This window comes from Salmo trutta, chromosome 32 (genome assembly GCF_901001165.1).
Source record: "Salmo trutta chromosome 32, fSalTru1.1, whole genome shotgun sequence".
Classification (NCBI taxonomy): domain Eukaryota; kingdom Metazoa; phylum Chordata; class Actinopteri; order Salmoniformes; family Salmonidae; genus Salmo; species Salmo trutta.
Window position 1 is genome coordinate 5,695,294 of NC_042988.1, and position 15,056 is coordinate 5,710,349.

General features: G+C 42.4%; 1 protein-coding gene across 6 annotated transcripts in view; it reads left to right on the forward strand.

Annotated features, from left to right (window-relative positions):
* brd4 (bromodomain containing 4) overlaps window positions 1–15,056 on the forward strand; it is a 65,000-nt gene that overhangs the window by 20,537 nt on the left and 29,407 nt on the right. For 4 of the 6 annotated variants that reach the window (XM_029727234.1, XM_029727236.1, XM_029727237.1 and 1 more), the window contains exon 1: window positions 4,645–5,391. The exons of the other annotated variants lie outside the window; for them this stretch is intronic. In XM_029727234.1, the coding sequence (XP_029583094.1) occupies window positions 5,288–5,391 (104 nt within the window). In that variant the 5' untranslated portion in view covers window positions 4,645–5,287. Of the gene's footprint in view, window positions 1–4,644; window positions 5,392–15,056 lie in introns of those variants that run through there. 6 annotated transcript variants of the gene reach the window in all.

Genomic DNA, 15,056 nt, shown 5'->3' on the forward strand with positions numbered 1-15,056 from the left:
GAGTAGTAACCAGATTAAATTGGGTACGTTTTTTATCCGGCCGTGCAAATACTGCCCCCTAGCCCCAACAGGTTAACATAAAACTTCAATACTATTCCAACCGAACGATTCCAATGTTATGGAACACAGATACCTCATCACGTGAACGCGCGCACAAAACTCATGTCATTTTCTGAGTCACCAACTTCCCGGCCTTCTTGTTCGCTCTCTGTTCACTGCAAAAGTCTATAACTAGGTTCTAAAGACTGTTGACATCTAGTGGAAGCCTTAGGAAGTGCAAAATGAACCCTAAGTCACTGTGTGTTAGATAGGCAATGACTTGAAAAGACTACAAGCATCAGATTTCCCACTTCCTGGTTGGATTTTTCTCAGGCTTTGCCTGCCATATGAGTTCTGTTATACTCACAGACATCATTCAAACAGTTTTAGAAACTTCAGAGTGTTTTCTATCCAAATCTACTAATAATATGCAAATGCTAGTTTCTGGGCCCGAGTATTTTTTGTGAACGTTTATCGTGAGTAATTTAGTAAATTCACCGGTTGTTTGCGGGGGGTGTGCTAGTTCTGAACGTCACATGCTAATGTAAAAAAGCTGGTTTTTGATATAAATATGAACTTGCTTGAACAAAACATGCATGCATTGTATAACATAATGTCCTAGGGTTGTCATCTGATGAAGATCATCAAAGGTTAGTGCTGCATTTAGCTGTGGTTTTGTTTTTTGTGACATTATATACTAGCTTGAAAAATGGGTGTCTGATTATTTCTGGCTGGGTACTCTGCTGACATAATCTAATGTTTTGCTTTCGCTGTAAAGCCTTTTTGAAATCGGACAGTGTGGTTAGATTAACGAGAGTCTTGTCTTTAAAATGCTGTAAAATAGTCATATGTTTGAAAAATTGAAGTTTTTGGATTTTAGAGGAGTTTTTATTTCGCGCCACGCCCATCATTGGATATTGGAGCAGGTGTTCCGCTAGTGGAACGTCTAGATGTAAGAGGTTATTAACAAGCGCATTTGCGAAAAAAGCACTGTCGTTGCACCAATGTACCTAACCATAAACATCAATGCCTTTCTTTAAAATCAATACACAAGTATATATTTTTAAACCTGCATATTTAGTTAATATTGCCTGCTAACCTGAATTTTTGTATAACTAGGGAAATTGTGTCACTTCTCTTGCGTTCCGTGCAAGCAGTCAGGGTATATGCAGCAGTTTGGGCTGCCTGGCTCATTGCGAACTTTGCGAAGTCCATTTATTCCTAACAAAGGCCGTAATTAATTATGACATAACATTGAAGGTTGTACAATGTAACAGCAATATTTAGACTTAGGGATGCCATCCGTTAGATAAAATACGGAACGGTACCGTATTTCACTGAAAGAATAAATGTTTTGTTTTCGAAATGATAGTGTCCGGATTCGACCATATTAATGACCTAAGGCTCGTATTTCTGTGTGTTATTATGTTTAAGTCTATAATTTGATTTTTGATAGAGCAGTCTAACTGAGCGATGGTAGGCAGCAGCAGACTCGTAAGCATTCATTCAAACAGCACTTTTGTGCGTTTGCCAGCAGCTCTTCGCAATGCTTCAAACATTGTGCTGTTTATGACTTCAAGCCTATCAACTTCCGAGATTAGGCTGGTGTAACCGATGTGAAATGGCTAGCTAGTTAGCGGGGTGCGCTAATAGCGTTTCAAACGTCACTCGTTCTGAGACTTGGAGTAGTTGTTCCCCTTGCTGCTTTGAGGGTGGCTGTTGTCGATGGGGTAACGCTGCTTTGAGGGTGGCTGTTGTCGATGTGGTTCCAGGTTCGAGCCCAGGTAGGAGCGAGGAGAGGGACGGAAGCTATACTGTTACACTGGCAATACTAAAGTGCCTATAAGAACATCCAATAGTCAAAGGTATATGAAATACAAATCGTATAGAGAAATAGTCCTATAATTCCTATAATAACTACAACCTAAAACTTCTTACCTGGGAATATTGAAGACTCAAGTTAAAAGGAACCACCAGCTTTCATATGTTCTCATGTTCTGAGCAAGGAACTTAAACGTTAGCTTTTTTACATGGCACATATTGCACTTTTACTTTCTTCTCCAACACTTTGTTTTTGCATTATTTAAACCAAATTGAACATGTTTCATTATTTATTTGAGGCTAAATTGATTTTATTGATGTATTATATTAAGTTAAAATAAGTGTTCATTCAGTATTGTTGTAATTGTCATTATTACAAATGAATAAAAACGGCAGATTAATCGGCATCGGCTTTTTTTGGTCCTCCAATAATCGGTATTGGCGTTGAAAAATCATAATCGGTCGACCTCTACAATCTATATGGCACAGCTGTCCATTTTTTGGTCCTTAAATGAAACTGGTATATATTTTATTTTTCACAATTTTCTTTAACCAATTTTTGTTTTTTTAATGCACGGCCGACAGACAAGTTCCTTACTGAAATTGAAACCAACTTTCTATGGCTTGTTTAAAAAATAACAGTGTTTTAGAGATTTTGTTTTCAAATAACCGAAAGTGATCGGTTGTAATCTGAATGAAGGGAAAAGGCCATTCTTGAACATGGGGTGAGACATTCATAATAATTTGTAAATAAAGCCTGTTTGTGATTTAGAATGATTTTCATTTCTGTTTTTAGAGGGAGAGAAACCAAAAGCCCACCGTGCCTATTTTTTGAAAATCGTCAGTCCACATGTGAAGCGAAATTCCCCATTGTATTTACCCAAGTAATCTCTTAACCACCGACAGTTTTTTGTTGTTGTTGCCTAATGCAGGACTCTAGTGCCAGAGAAGAGACTCTCAGACTGAAAACGCCTCCATTAATTTACGAAAAGATTGTCAATTTGTGCCACAGTTTTGACTACCGATAGATCAGCGTTCTAACTCCCCTTTGTGACAACGTGGTGCAATGACAGAATGCCACCATCTACCACTAACGGCCGCAGCATAAAACTTTTAAAGGAAGAACCACTATGTTTAAGCTTTGTCTCATGTCAAATTTCTCCCCTGTGTCTGAGTTGATATCTGTTTGTTGTGCGAGAGGAATATCCACTGTCTCCCGCAGGATTTTTTTTTCAGCCAAAGGCGCAGTCTCCGAGCAATTTTTTTTGAGGCCTTACTATTGGCCGCAGAGACAAAATGTTGGTTATTTTAAAGCAATTCTACACATTTCGCTATGGTTTACACCGTGTTCTTATGCTGAGTGATAGTGACTCAAACATAAACAAATCAATTGGGGGCCCCATGGCATTTTGAGAATTTTAGATTCTCCCTGTCTGTCTAGTTTTTATTTTGGTAATAGAAATTTCTCAGAGGATATCTTATTTAAAAATATATAGTGCCCTCCGTTTTGTCACCAAAGCCCCATATACTACCCACCACTGCGACCTGTACGCTCTCGTTGGCTGGCCCTCGCTTCATACTCGGCGCCAAACCCACTGGCTCCAGGTCATCTACAAGTCTTTGCTCGGTAAAGCCCGCCTTATCTCAGCTCACTGGTCACCATAGCAGCACCCACCCATAGCACACGCTCCAGCAGGTATATCTCTCTGGTCACCCCCAATGCCAATTCCTCCTTTGGCTGCCTTTCTTTCCAGTTCTCTGCTGCCAATGACTGGCACGAACTGCAAAAATCACTGAAGTTGGAGACTCATATCTCCCTCACTAGCTTTAAGCACCAGCTGTCAGAGCAGCTCACAGATCACTATACCTGTACATAGCCCATCTGTAAATAGCCCATGCAACTGCCTCATCCCCATACTGTATTTATTTATTTATTTTGCTCCTTTGCACCCCAGTATCTCTACTTGCTCATTCATCTTCTGCACATCTATCACTCCAGTTTTAATTGGTTTATTGTAATTACTTCGCCACCATTATTGCCTTACCTCCCTTACCTCATTTGCACACACTGTATATAGACTTTTGCTACTGTATTATTGACTGTATGTTTGTTTATTCCATGTGTAACTCTGTGTTGTTGTATGTGTTGAACTGCTTTGATATATCTTGGCCAGGTCGCAGTTGTAAATGAGAACTTGTTCTCAACTAGCCTACCTGGTTAAATAACGGTGAAATAAAATAAAAAATAAAAAATTGCTCCATTATCTTTTCTACTTTATATCTGGTTTTGTTTGACACTGAAAATGCTTACCATCCCACATTTTTTTATTAACAATTTAGCAGCAGTGGCCCGCTGGCCTTGTGAAGAAGGAATGGATTGTTCAGTCCTCCCCCTCTTATAGTATTGTCTTACATATTATCTCTCTCTCTCTCGTTGTTTCTCTTTCTCTCTGCATTGACAAAAGCCCGGCCGGCGTGGATGCTTTTGTATTAGTCTAGACGTGCTGTGTGAATGTGTGTGCAGCAGCGTGGTGGGGAGAGAGGGAGGGATGGAGGGGGAGGAATAGAGGGGGAGCGAGAGCAGTAGATAAGGTAGCCTTTGGTTTGGTGGGGGTAGGCAGTCCGTTGGTTCACAAGATCAGCCCGAAAGGAGAACGGCAAGTGGGGGAGGGGCAGGGTGAATTGGAAGGAAGGAGGGAGGGGGTGGGGTGCCAAAGGTGTGGAGGGAGAGAGGGAGGGACCTCAAGCTATTGAGGGGGGGAAGAAAAGGGAGGGGTGGAGTGAGAGCGCAGGGAGAGGGAGGGGTAATGCGCTGTGGGCTGAGACTAGAGCTCAATGAGGAAGCGGAACAGCAGAGCCATTTTCACCGTTGAATAACCACCACACGCCGTTTGCTGTGTGTGTGTTTTGAGAGAGAAGAGCTACGAGAGAAAGGGAAGAAGCAAGCTCTCCTGGATTTTTTTGATTTTTTTTCACTGGAGCGCTGTCCTCCTTCCTTTCTCACTCTTGCTGCTTGTGAGTGGGGGAGGCCCGGGGTGGACACACACACAATGGGGCGAGGAGCCTGTGGCTGCTGGGCCGTTGTGCTGCTGCTGAGAGGGGGAGGGGGTAGACCGAAGGAGACCGGCACACACAGCTAACTCAGCCAGCCGGCTCCAGTCAGGCCTCCACAGGCATAATCTTACCCCGATCCCTGTCCCTTTTCTGTTTTTTTTTTAAATATTTTTTTTTCAAGGAATACCCATCTCTTAAGCCTGGATCAATGGATTAATCATGTGTGGATTATTGTGGATGGATTTTGTGAAACGGATCTAGATTGGAACCTTAAACAGAACCGATCTCTTCCTGTGTTTGTGGGAAAAGGAGCGAAAGGGAGCCAAACTTCTCCTGTCATTTTCTTTTTTTTTGCTTTGAGGGAAGCTTCTAGATGGATTACAAGATGCATGCCAAGTCTAACGATCTGCTGGATTTTCAGACTCTGGATGCTCTTTTGGAAAAAATGGCACATTATTCTTCTGTCTCTGTGAAAAGGTAACGTTTGGCCGATACAGATAAATAAAAAAAAATAGACTTCCCTCATGTTTCCCATTCAAGGGAGACTTTCTCGTAATACTAGGCTACATCCGTTGTTTTAAATACACGGAACAAAAATATAAACGCAACGTGCAACCATTTCAAAGATTTTACTGGGTTACAGTTCACATGAGGAAATCAGTCAATCGAAATAAGTTCATTAGGCACTGAACTTTGGATTTCACATGACTGTAAACGCATATATGCATCTGTTGGTCACAGATACCTTGAAAAAAAAGAAAATGGGCCTCAGGATCTCGTCACAGTATTTCTGTGCATTCAAATTACCATAGATAAAATGCAATTGTGTTCGTCCTTAGCTTATACCTGCCTATACCATAACTCCACCACTACCATGGGGCACTCCGTTCACAATGTTAACATCGGCAAACCACTTGCCCACACGACACCTAACAAATTCTCTAAAACGACGTTGGAGGCGGCTTATGGTTGAGAAATTAACATTCGATTCTCTGGCAACAGCTCTGGTGGACATTCCTGCAGTCAGCATGCCAATTGCACGCTCCCTCAACTTTAGACATTTGTGGCATTGTGTTGTGAAGAAACTGCACATTTTAGAGTGGCATTGTATTGTCCCCCCAGCACAAGGTGCACCTGTGTAATGATCATGCCGTTTAATCAGCTTCTTGATATGCCACACCTGTCAGGTGGATAGGTTATCTTGGCAAAGTAAAAATGCTCACAAACAGGAATATAAACAAATGTGTGCACAGCATTTAAGAGTAATACATTTTTTCCCTATTTTTATTCAGTGTACATATACTTAAGCCTACAGCTTGCATTTGTACTGTATGGAGGACACCTAATCTAAAACATGAAAGTGAAACAGAAAGCTCCAGTTTACAGAGAAGTCTCTGTTTGTGGACAACATTCTCAAATATGACCTATTAATGTGTCATTTTCTCTGATGTAGCTTATTAGTTTAAAGCCTGTGGAAATTGTTGGTTTGGAGGATTACATTATTAGCCACCATTCTGCCTATAACCCTCCTGGTGGGAGAGGTGAGGGGGGGGAGGGGAGAAGAGTGTGTTGTATTTGTTGTGGCAGAAGGGGGGAAACGTGTCCTGATTCCAGGAAATGCCTTGGTGAATGAACTGGTCCGGTGAGTTCAGCCCGGGAGGGAGGGAGAAGGAGAGCAAGGGGTGTCCTTTAGCTCCAGTTCTCTTGTGTTTTTGTTTAATAAGTGACTCAGTGACTCAGACATGAGTGTTGTCACTCTCTCCCCTCCATTCTTGGTGTGTGTTCTCCTCACCCTTTCGTCCTGGCTTTTTGCCCACTGTAAACACAGATTGCTGTCTTCTGTATTGAATCTTTTCACTCCTGTTGCACACCACCCTGTGTGTTTGGTCCACCCTATGGTCAGTCAGAGAGAGAGCCACTGGGAATGTTTCACCACAGTGTTCTTTGACTGAACACAAACCCAACCTGATTTAATATAGGCTTGTCACCAGCAGCAGTGTGTGTCTGTGTAGGGTTGGGCTGATAGACTATATGATAACATTGACTATTGGTGATATTTGAACTTTACAATTCAAAACTGTGCAGTCGTATCAATATGTTCAGCATGAAGTCTAAACGAATAAACCCTTTTTTTCCCGTCATAAGTATTTTTTTAATGAGAAGACGACTATAAGATCATAAATAAGCACAGTGGAATTATTTTGTCATTTTTTACAATGCAACACGATAATATCAGATATCGACAATATTTGGAGTAGCATATCGTGAAATAGGTCTGGCCAAATATCGCCCAACCCTAGTGTGTGGGGGATGTTGCCTCACTCAGAGGAAGCCTGCTTGCCTCTACAGAGCCACACAGCCAGAGAGAGAGGAGGGCTCTGAACAATCAGACATGACGCATGCCTCTGACTCAGTTGCCTGCCCCCCCACCCCCCCAAAAGGCGTTTTGTGGCCTGCATGCACGTGGGTGAGAGCAGTTCTCCGCTGAAGTGAGGTAGTTAGCGTCCCTGGTCCAAAGTAGTTCACTGTAAGGCAGTGTTCCCCAATTGGTGGCCTGCGGGTGGTTTTTATTTGGCCACCCAAGTTTCCAAATATTTTAGTTTTCTTTTGTTGCGTTTTCATTGTTGGAAGTAAGACAGTAAAAACACCAGGAAATCACCTCCAATTGATTTTAATTTAGCAATTAAGCAAGGTTTGAAATGTTTTACTCAAATATTATATCTGCTTGGGCTTCTTGTGGTCAATTTGCAGTCTACTAATTATTTGTAATTATGTTCCGGCCCCTCAACCACCCGCCCAAGACTAAATTGGCCCGCGGCTGAATCTAGTTGATGATCCCCGACGTAGGGAATGGGGTGTTATTTGGGACACAGACATAGCCTAATTCCTGGCCAGGCTGACCGAAAACATGTGGTGTCCATTGCAGACCCCCACTAGGTGAACATGTGATGGTCCACTCCACTGTCTGACGCACGCCATACTGTAGATGTCACAGATGCTACCTCTCTTGGACTGACGGAAAGAGTTCAAATGAAATGGGCTCGGCCCATTAATCTATAGGCCGTGTATTTCCTTCAACATCATCAAACCATTAGTTTGTTTCTCGAATGTTTCGGAATTATTAAATTCAGATTTTTGTGGCATGACTAACATTCAATATAGTTTGTCCAAATATGAAATTCCAGAATGAAGAGTACTTTTGATTGCCGATAGAACAGTGCACTAGACCCATCTGTCTGTCTGGTGGCTGACCTGCCTATACTGTGCCCCTCCCCTGTCTCTCCATCCCTCGCTAGCTTGCTATGAAAGATGCGAGTTCTCGGAAGTACGGCAACTAATCAGTCTCCTCCTTTCCAAAAGTAAAGAATCTTAGGAGTCAATTCCGAGCAGGCATTGAATTTTAACCTGTCTGGGGTATGTGGGACGCGCACTCATAGGACTTCATGTTACACAATACATGTATGTTTTGCTCGATAAAGTTCATATTTATATCCAAAAACCCCATTTTACATTGGTGTATAATGTTCAGAAATGTTTTGCCTCCCAAAACTTCCGGTGAATGAGCACATCAATTTACAGAAATACTCATCATAAACGTTGATAAAATATGAAATTGTTATTCAAAGAATTATAGACACACTTCTCCTTAATGCAACCGCTGTGTCAGATTTCAAAAAAGCTTTACAGCGAAAGCAAACTTTGCAATAATCTGAGTACAGCGTTCAGACAAGAAACCAAACCCGGCATTTTGTGGCGTCAACAAAACTCTGAAATAATATTATAAATATTCACTTACCTTTGATGATCTTCGTCGGAATGCACTCCCAGGAATCCCAGTTCCCCAATAAATGTTCATTTGTTTCGATAAAGTCCATATATATGTCCAAATACCTCCTTTTTGTTTGCGCGTTCGGTCGAGTACTCCAAATGCGCTGTGCTCGCACATTAAGTTAAGACAAAAAGTCAAAAAAGTTATATTACAGTTCGTAGAAACATGTCAAACGATGTATAGAATCAATCTTTAGGATGTTTTTATCATAAATCTTCCATAATATTCCAACCGGACAAGACCTTTGTCTTCAAAAAAGAAAAGGAACACAGCTAACTCTCACGTGAGTTTGCACCACTGAGCTCATGTCATTTTCTCATTCATCTACTTTCAGGAGCTCTTATTCTCTCCCTATTCACAGTAGAAGCATGAAACAATGTTCTAAAGACTGTTGACATCTAGTGGAAGCCTTAGGAAGTGCAAAATGAACCCTAAGTCAATGTATACTGTATAGGCAATCACTTGAAAAACTACAAACCTCAGATTTCCACACTTCCTGGTTGGATTTTTCTCAGGTTTTTGCCTGCCATATGAGTTCTGTTGTACTCACAGACATCATTCAAACAGTTTTAGAAACTTCAGAGTGTTTTCTTTCCAAATCTACTATTAATATGCATATCCTACCTGAGCCTGAGTAGCAGGCAGTTTACTTCGGGCACGCCTTTCATCCGGACGTGAAAATACTGCCCCCTACCCTAGAAAAGTTAACACTCAGAAATGGTGGTCAGTGGGAGTTGACGTTCGAGGAGTCGTGGAATCAATTATTTTTCCAGTCTGCTCTCCACCACTGTCATCATCGTTAAGTTGGAAAAATGGCAGAGAAAGGCAAGTGACAGCAGTGAAGTCCTGTTTGGCAGTACTGTGAAGTTAAATGAGAAGGAAATACAAACTTTGCGAGGTGGAATTGAGGTCAATTAATGGTAGCACAGATGCAATGCTTAACCATCTGAAAGGAACGCACCGTGAGACCCAAACCAATGCTGGCAGCAGCAAAGCTGCATTGTGAATTCACATGGACATTTCACAAAAGAACTATGTAAAAATGTGTTTTGCTGTTTAACCTCTCTAGGGTAGGTGGGACGAAATCGTCCCAACTACGTAACAGCCAGTGGAATCCTGTGGCGCGTTATTCAAATACCTTAGAAATGCTATTACTTCAATTTCTCAAACATATGACTATTTTACACCATTTTAAAGACAAGACTCTCGTTAATCTAACCACACTGTCCGATTTCAAAAAGGCTTTACAACGAAAGCAAAACATTAGATTATGTCAGCAGAGTACCCAGCCAGAAATAATCAGACACCCATTTTTCAAGCTAGCATATAATGTCACATAAACCCAAACCACAGCTAAATGCAGCACTAACCTTTGATCTTCATCAGATGACACTTCTAGGACATTATGTTATACAATACATGCATGTTTTGTTCAATCAAGTATTTATATCAAAAACCAGCTTTTTACATTAGCATGTGACGTTCAGAACTAGCATACCCCCGCAAACTTCCGGTGAATTTACTAAATTACTCACGATAAACGTTCACAAAAAGCATAACAATTATTTAAAGAATTATAGATACAGAACTCCTCTATGCACTCGCTATGTCCGATTTTAAAATAGCTTTTCGGTGAAAGCACATTTTGCAATATTCTAAGTAGATAGCCCGGCATCACAGGGCTAGCTATTTAGACACCCAGCAAGTTTAACACTCACCAAAGTCAGATTTACTATAAGAAAAATGTTATTACCTTTGGTGTTCTTCGTCAGAATGCACTCCCAGGACTTCTACTTCAATAACAAATGTTGGTTTGGTCCCAAATAATCCATAGTTATATCCAAATAGCGGCGTTTTGTTTGTGCGTTCAAGACACTATCCGAAAGGGTAAATAAGGGTTATGCGCCCAACGCGTTTCGTGACAAAAAAATTCTAAATATTCCATTACCGTACTTCGAAGCGTGTCAACCGCTGTTTAAAATCAATTTTTATGCCATTTTTCTCGTAAAAAAATGATAATATTCCGACCGGGAAAGCGTGTTTACGTTCAAAGAGAGAGAAAATAAAAACATGGGATCCCCTCGTGCACGAGCCTCAGTCTGATGGTCATCTGATCGGCCACTTACCAAAGGCGCTAATGTTTTTCAGCCAGCGGCTGGAATTACATCATTCAGCTTTTTCCCGGGTTCTGAGAGCCTATGGGAGCCGTAGGAAGTGTCACGTTACAGCAAAGATCCTAAATTTTCAATAAACAGAGCCAAGAAGCTCAAGGAATGGTCAGAGAGGGTACTTCCTGTACAGAATCTTCTCAGGTTTTTGCCTGCCATATGAGTTCTGTTATACTCACAGACACCATTCAAACAGTTTTAGAAACTTTAGGGTGTTTTCTATCCAAAGCCAATAATTATATGCATATTCTAGTTTCTGGGCAGTAGTAATAACCAGATTAAATCGGGTACGTTTTTTATCCGGCCGTGTAAATACTGCCCCCTAGCCCTAACAGGTTAAACATCAAGAACATTTTTCCATTTGGTCACATCCCTAGTCACAAGTAGTCATTTGGGACTTACTCATAGCCGGATGTCTCTTACTGCGCTGGTGTGTGGAGTGGGATCCTCTGACCTACGTTCCTACTGGCTGCAGTTACCTCCCCTGGAAAACACAAATAATTATTTACCTTCTAGATGGAGTAGATTAGCCTAGTAGATACAGTACCTCTATTTTGTAACCTAACATGAGGTGTGTATGTGTCCCCCCCAAATAGCACCCTATTCCCCGTGGCGCTCATTAAAAAGTAGTGCACTATATAGGGAATAGGCTGCCATTTAGGACAAGTTTTACCCCCCTCTGGTGTTCAAGTGTCAGTCACTGCCAGAACCTGATTTCCTGGCCTCGACTAGGCCCCTCGGTAACCAGAGCCACTTCCTCCCTTCTCTCACAACATTCCTCGGCAGTCTGTGGTGATCTATGTCCAGGTCCAAGGTCAACTGTTATTCCAGAGCCCAGAGCAGTGGGGGTGTGTGGTAAGACACACACACACACACCGGTAGGCTGGAAGTCAGCCAGCGGCAGCGTTTATCTTCACCCCTTGTAGGAATCTGCCTCTGCTGAGTCGTATTTACGAAGTGCATCAGAGTTGGAGACAGTGCTGATCTTGGATCAGGTCCCCCCAATCCATATAATCGAAACTGATCCTAGATCAGCACAGCAGCACTCCCCCTCTTGAGACTTTGTGAATACGGGCCCTGGTGTATTAAGTAGGTTGTAAAAATGTGTTGTTGACCTTTTGGACCGTAGCAGGAAATAATTTGTCATAGCGATTTATGCTTTTAATGCCGTTTTTTTTTTTGTCTTTTTGAAGTGTGGTTGTGTAATGCACCAAGACAGAGCTATCAAAACCTAACGCATACGGGCTCTGTTCAAACGTAGTGCACCGTGTAGGCAATAGGGTGCCATTTGGGATGCATCCAGACTGGGTTAACTTTTCTATGGATGCTGTTAGTCGAGAAAAATAACAAGGTCTAACCTGGAGCTAACTTAGTTTAATCATCAGCAGTCACAATGGATGTGTTTTGGCCATCAAGCCTTGGTCAGCGACTTTGTCAGGTACTCAACGAGCCACTTCCACTCCTGAGGAGATTAGTATTTTTTTACATTTACATGTCCATTGTCTGCTGGATTAACGTTGTGTACAGGTTCCTCCTTTCCAATTGAAACCAAACCTGTGTTACTGTCACTTATCAGGCTGATGGTGTGAAGGTGAGAATGGGCCCAAGTTGACCTGATTAGGGAGTACGTCTCAAATGGCACCCTATTCCCTATAGTGCGGTACTTTTGAACTGGTCAGAAGTAGTGCACTACGTAAGGAATAAGGTGCCATTTGGGATGCCGCCTAGGTGTTAAAAAAAATTATTCTTCAAACATGGGAAACCACAGGAAAACCTAGTGAAAGACAACAGGACTGGTGTGGCCTCTCTTTGCCTGAGCTAATCATGTTTGCTCAGAGTTATCTTATCTAGTCAAATAGGTTCAGTCAGCAGTTGAGGTTTTAAAGAATCGCAATAAACTAGACCCAATAGTGGAGCAATAGCACACAGTGGGGGACAAATGCTGTACTTTGTACTGTGTGTGTGTGTGTGTCCTTGGATTCCCTGATTTGTTGTTGCCTGGCTGTTGTGAACCATCTGGTGGTGCTGTGTATACGTCGGCAGGTTCCTGGTCCCAGAGAACACTGCATCCCGACCCAGCTGGAGCCTCAGCCTGGTGTTGTGGCTAGCTAGAAGCTACCTAACGAACAGCCTCTGTCCCCCATAGAGGGAGCCCTCCCGTCTGTACCTGCCACAGACGCCTCCCTCATCCTCTGTCCTCCTCCTGTGTCTGTAAGAGCTGGGTGGTGGTGTTATGTTTAAAACAGGGAGGGAGTTGTCCTGGATTTGAGCATTATGTCCAATGAGGAAACGCTCACTTTCATTACAAGCACATGCAACACATTTTGAAAATGTTTTCCGTTGTGTGCCCCAATGAACACTATCCTGTTTGTGGAGGGCCTGTCAGTTCCTTAGTGGACGTCGTCATCCTCCTGTCTGCTGCTACTGCTGCTTGGTCCCATTGTCTGTCCCTGTCGACCTCTTCTGTACTGCAGCCTCAGTCGACCACACACAAACACACACACACACTGTATGACACACAATGAAAATGCATGATTTTTTTTTACCCAAGATAATTGTAAGATATGAATCAGTGATTCATATTGTCCTTCAAATTTCTGAAGAGGCAACGGCACACCATGTCTGTGTGCGCGCGTTTTGGTCTACCACTTTGTGTAGCCGTTTGCGACGACAAGAATGTAATGACAACCATTGTCGACTTTGGAAATGTTCGCAAAAACCTTGTCAATTTAAACATTAACTACAAAGTAGCCTCTGCCTACCTGGCAGGATGATATCGTGATTATTTGCATCAGTCCAGTGGTCATTTGATTTGCAAACTCAATCACATGAGCGCTACAGAAACATTGCTAGCCAAACAGTCTCTGGCTAGTGGTCGTCTGATGTGATTCAAGCATTGTTGTCGACTTTTAACATCCAATTTTGTTATTCTATTAGTGTGATTTTGAGTGCATTTTTTTTTTTTTTTTTTGAAAAACAGGGGAAAACAAAATGTAATTTGGGGGGAAAACTACGCAATCAGGCAAAAGATTAAACCACTTCTTGAGCCTTACCAGTGCAGTGCTTGACTAATTTCCACTAGACTTATATAGCTCTGTCTCTGAATGCAACCCGCTATTTGGTCATCAGCAGCAGCTCTGTGCTGTATCATGTCTAGCATTATATTCAGGAAGTCTGTACTCTGTTATAAGAAACGTTCAATAACTGTTTTGGCCGGTGCTTTGACCCGAGTGGGCAGGTAGCAGACAAGTTAAAATTCCTCTCTCCTGTTATCATCCCAGACAGAGGTCTGTCAGTGTATGGGTGTTTCCCCTCCAGGGAGGCCTAGGCAGCGATCATGTGCTTGGTTAACTGCTTAGTTAACTGCTAACTCAGAAAGGTTGACTCATCAGGAATGTGGTTAGTCGAGCGAGATCCGTACACTGGTGTATGTGTGACTGGCCAGAGTTTTTAAAGAGAATCCCTCATGATCAATACTTTGGTTGGTCACATTGCTGTGTCTTTGTACTCTGTCTCCAACACACTGTCCTTGTGTTGTAGAAGCCTGGGGGAGAGGCGGCATAGGAACACTGTGTTCCACCAGCAGCCAGATGATGCCAAACGTACCACACACACCCACACAAAACCTCCCACATCCTGAAACACTCCAGAGACCAGAGACTTCCAAGGAATGGGATAGTCTGTGTCTTACCAGGGACCCGCATAAACCAATTAGACACACACAGGCTCTGCCAAAACCCCAGCGATGGTTACCTCTTAACCCACCTCTCTCTCTCTCACTCACTCACTCACTCACTCACTCACTCACTCACTCACTCACTCACTCACTCACTCACTCACTCTCTCACACACACACATGGTTGGGTCAATTTCAGTTCCATTCCGAAAGTAAACCAGATTTGGAACTGGCGTTTCAGTATCGTCCTTGAAATGACAGATATTGAAATGACAGAACCCTGACCGATACAGACAAAGCCTTTTTTTATGATGGGCCAGGGGGGGAATAACTGGAGGGCTGTTCCTCCTTTTGGACTCAGATTTTAGCTTTTTTGTACACTTGTAATGGCCATTTCCTCCAATCTAGAGCAAAAAAATTCCTTGTATATAAACTCAGCAACAAAAAAAAAACGGCCCTTTTTCAGGAC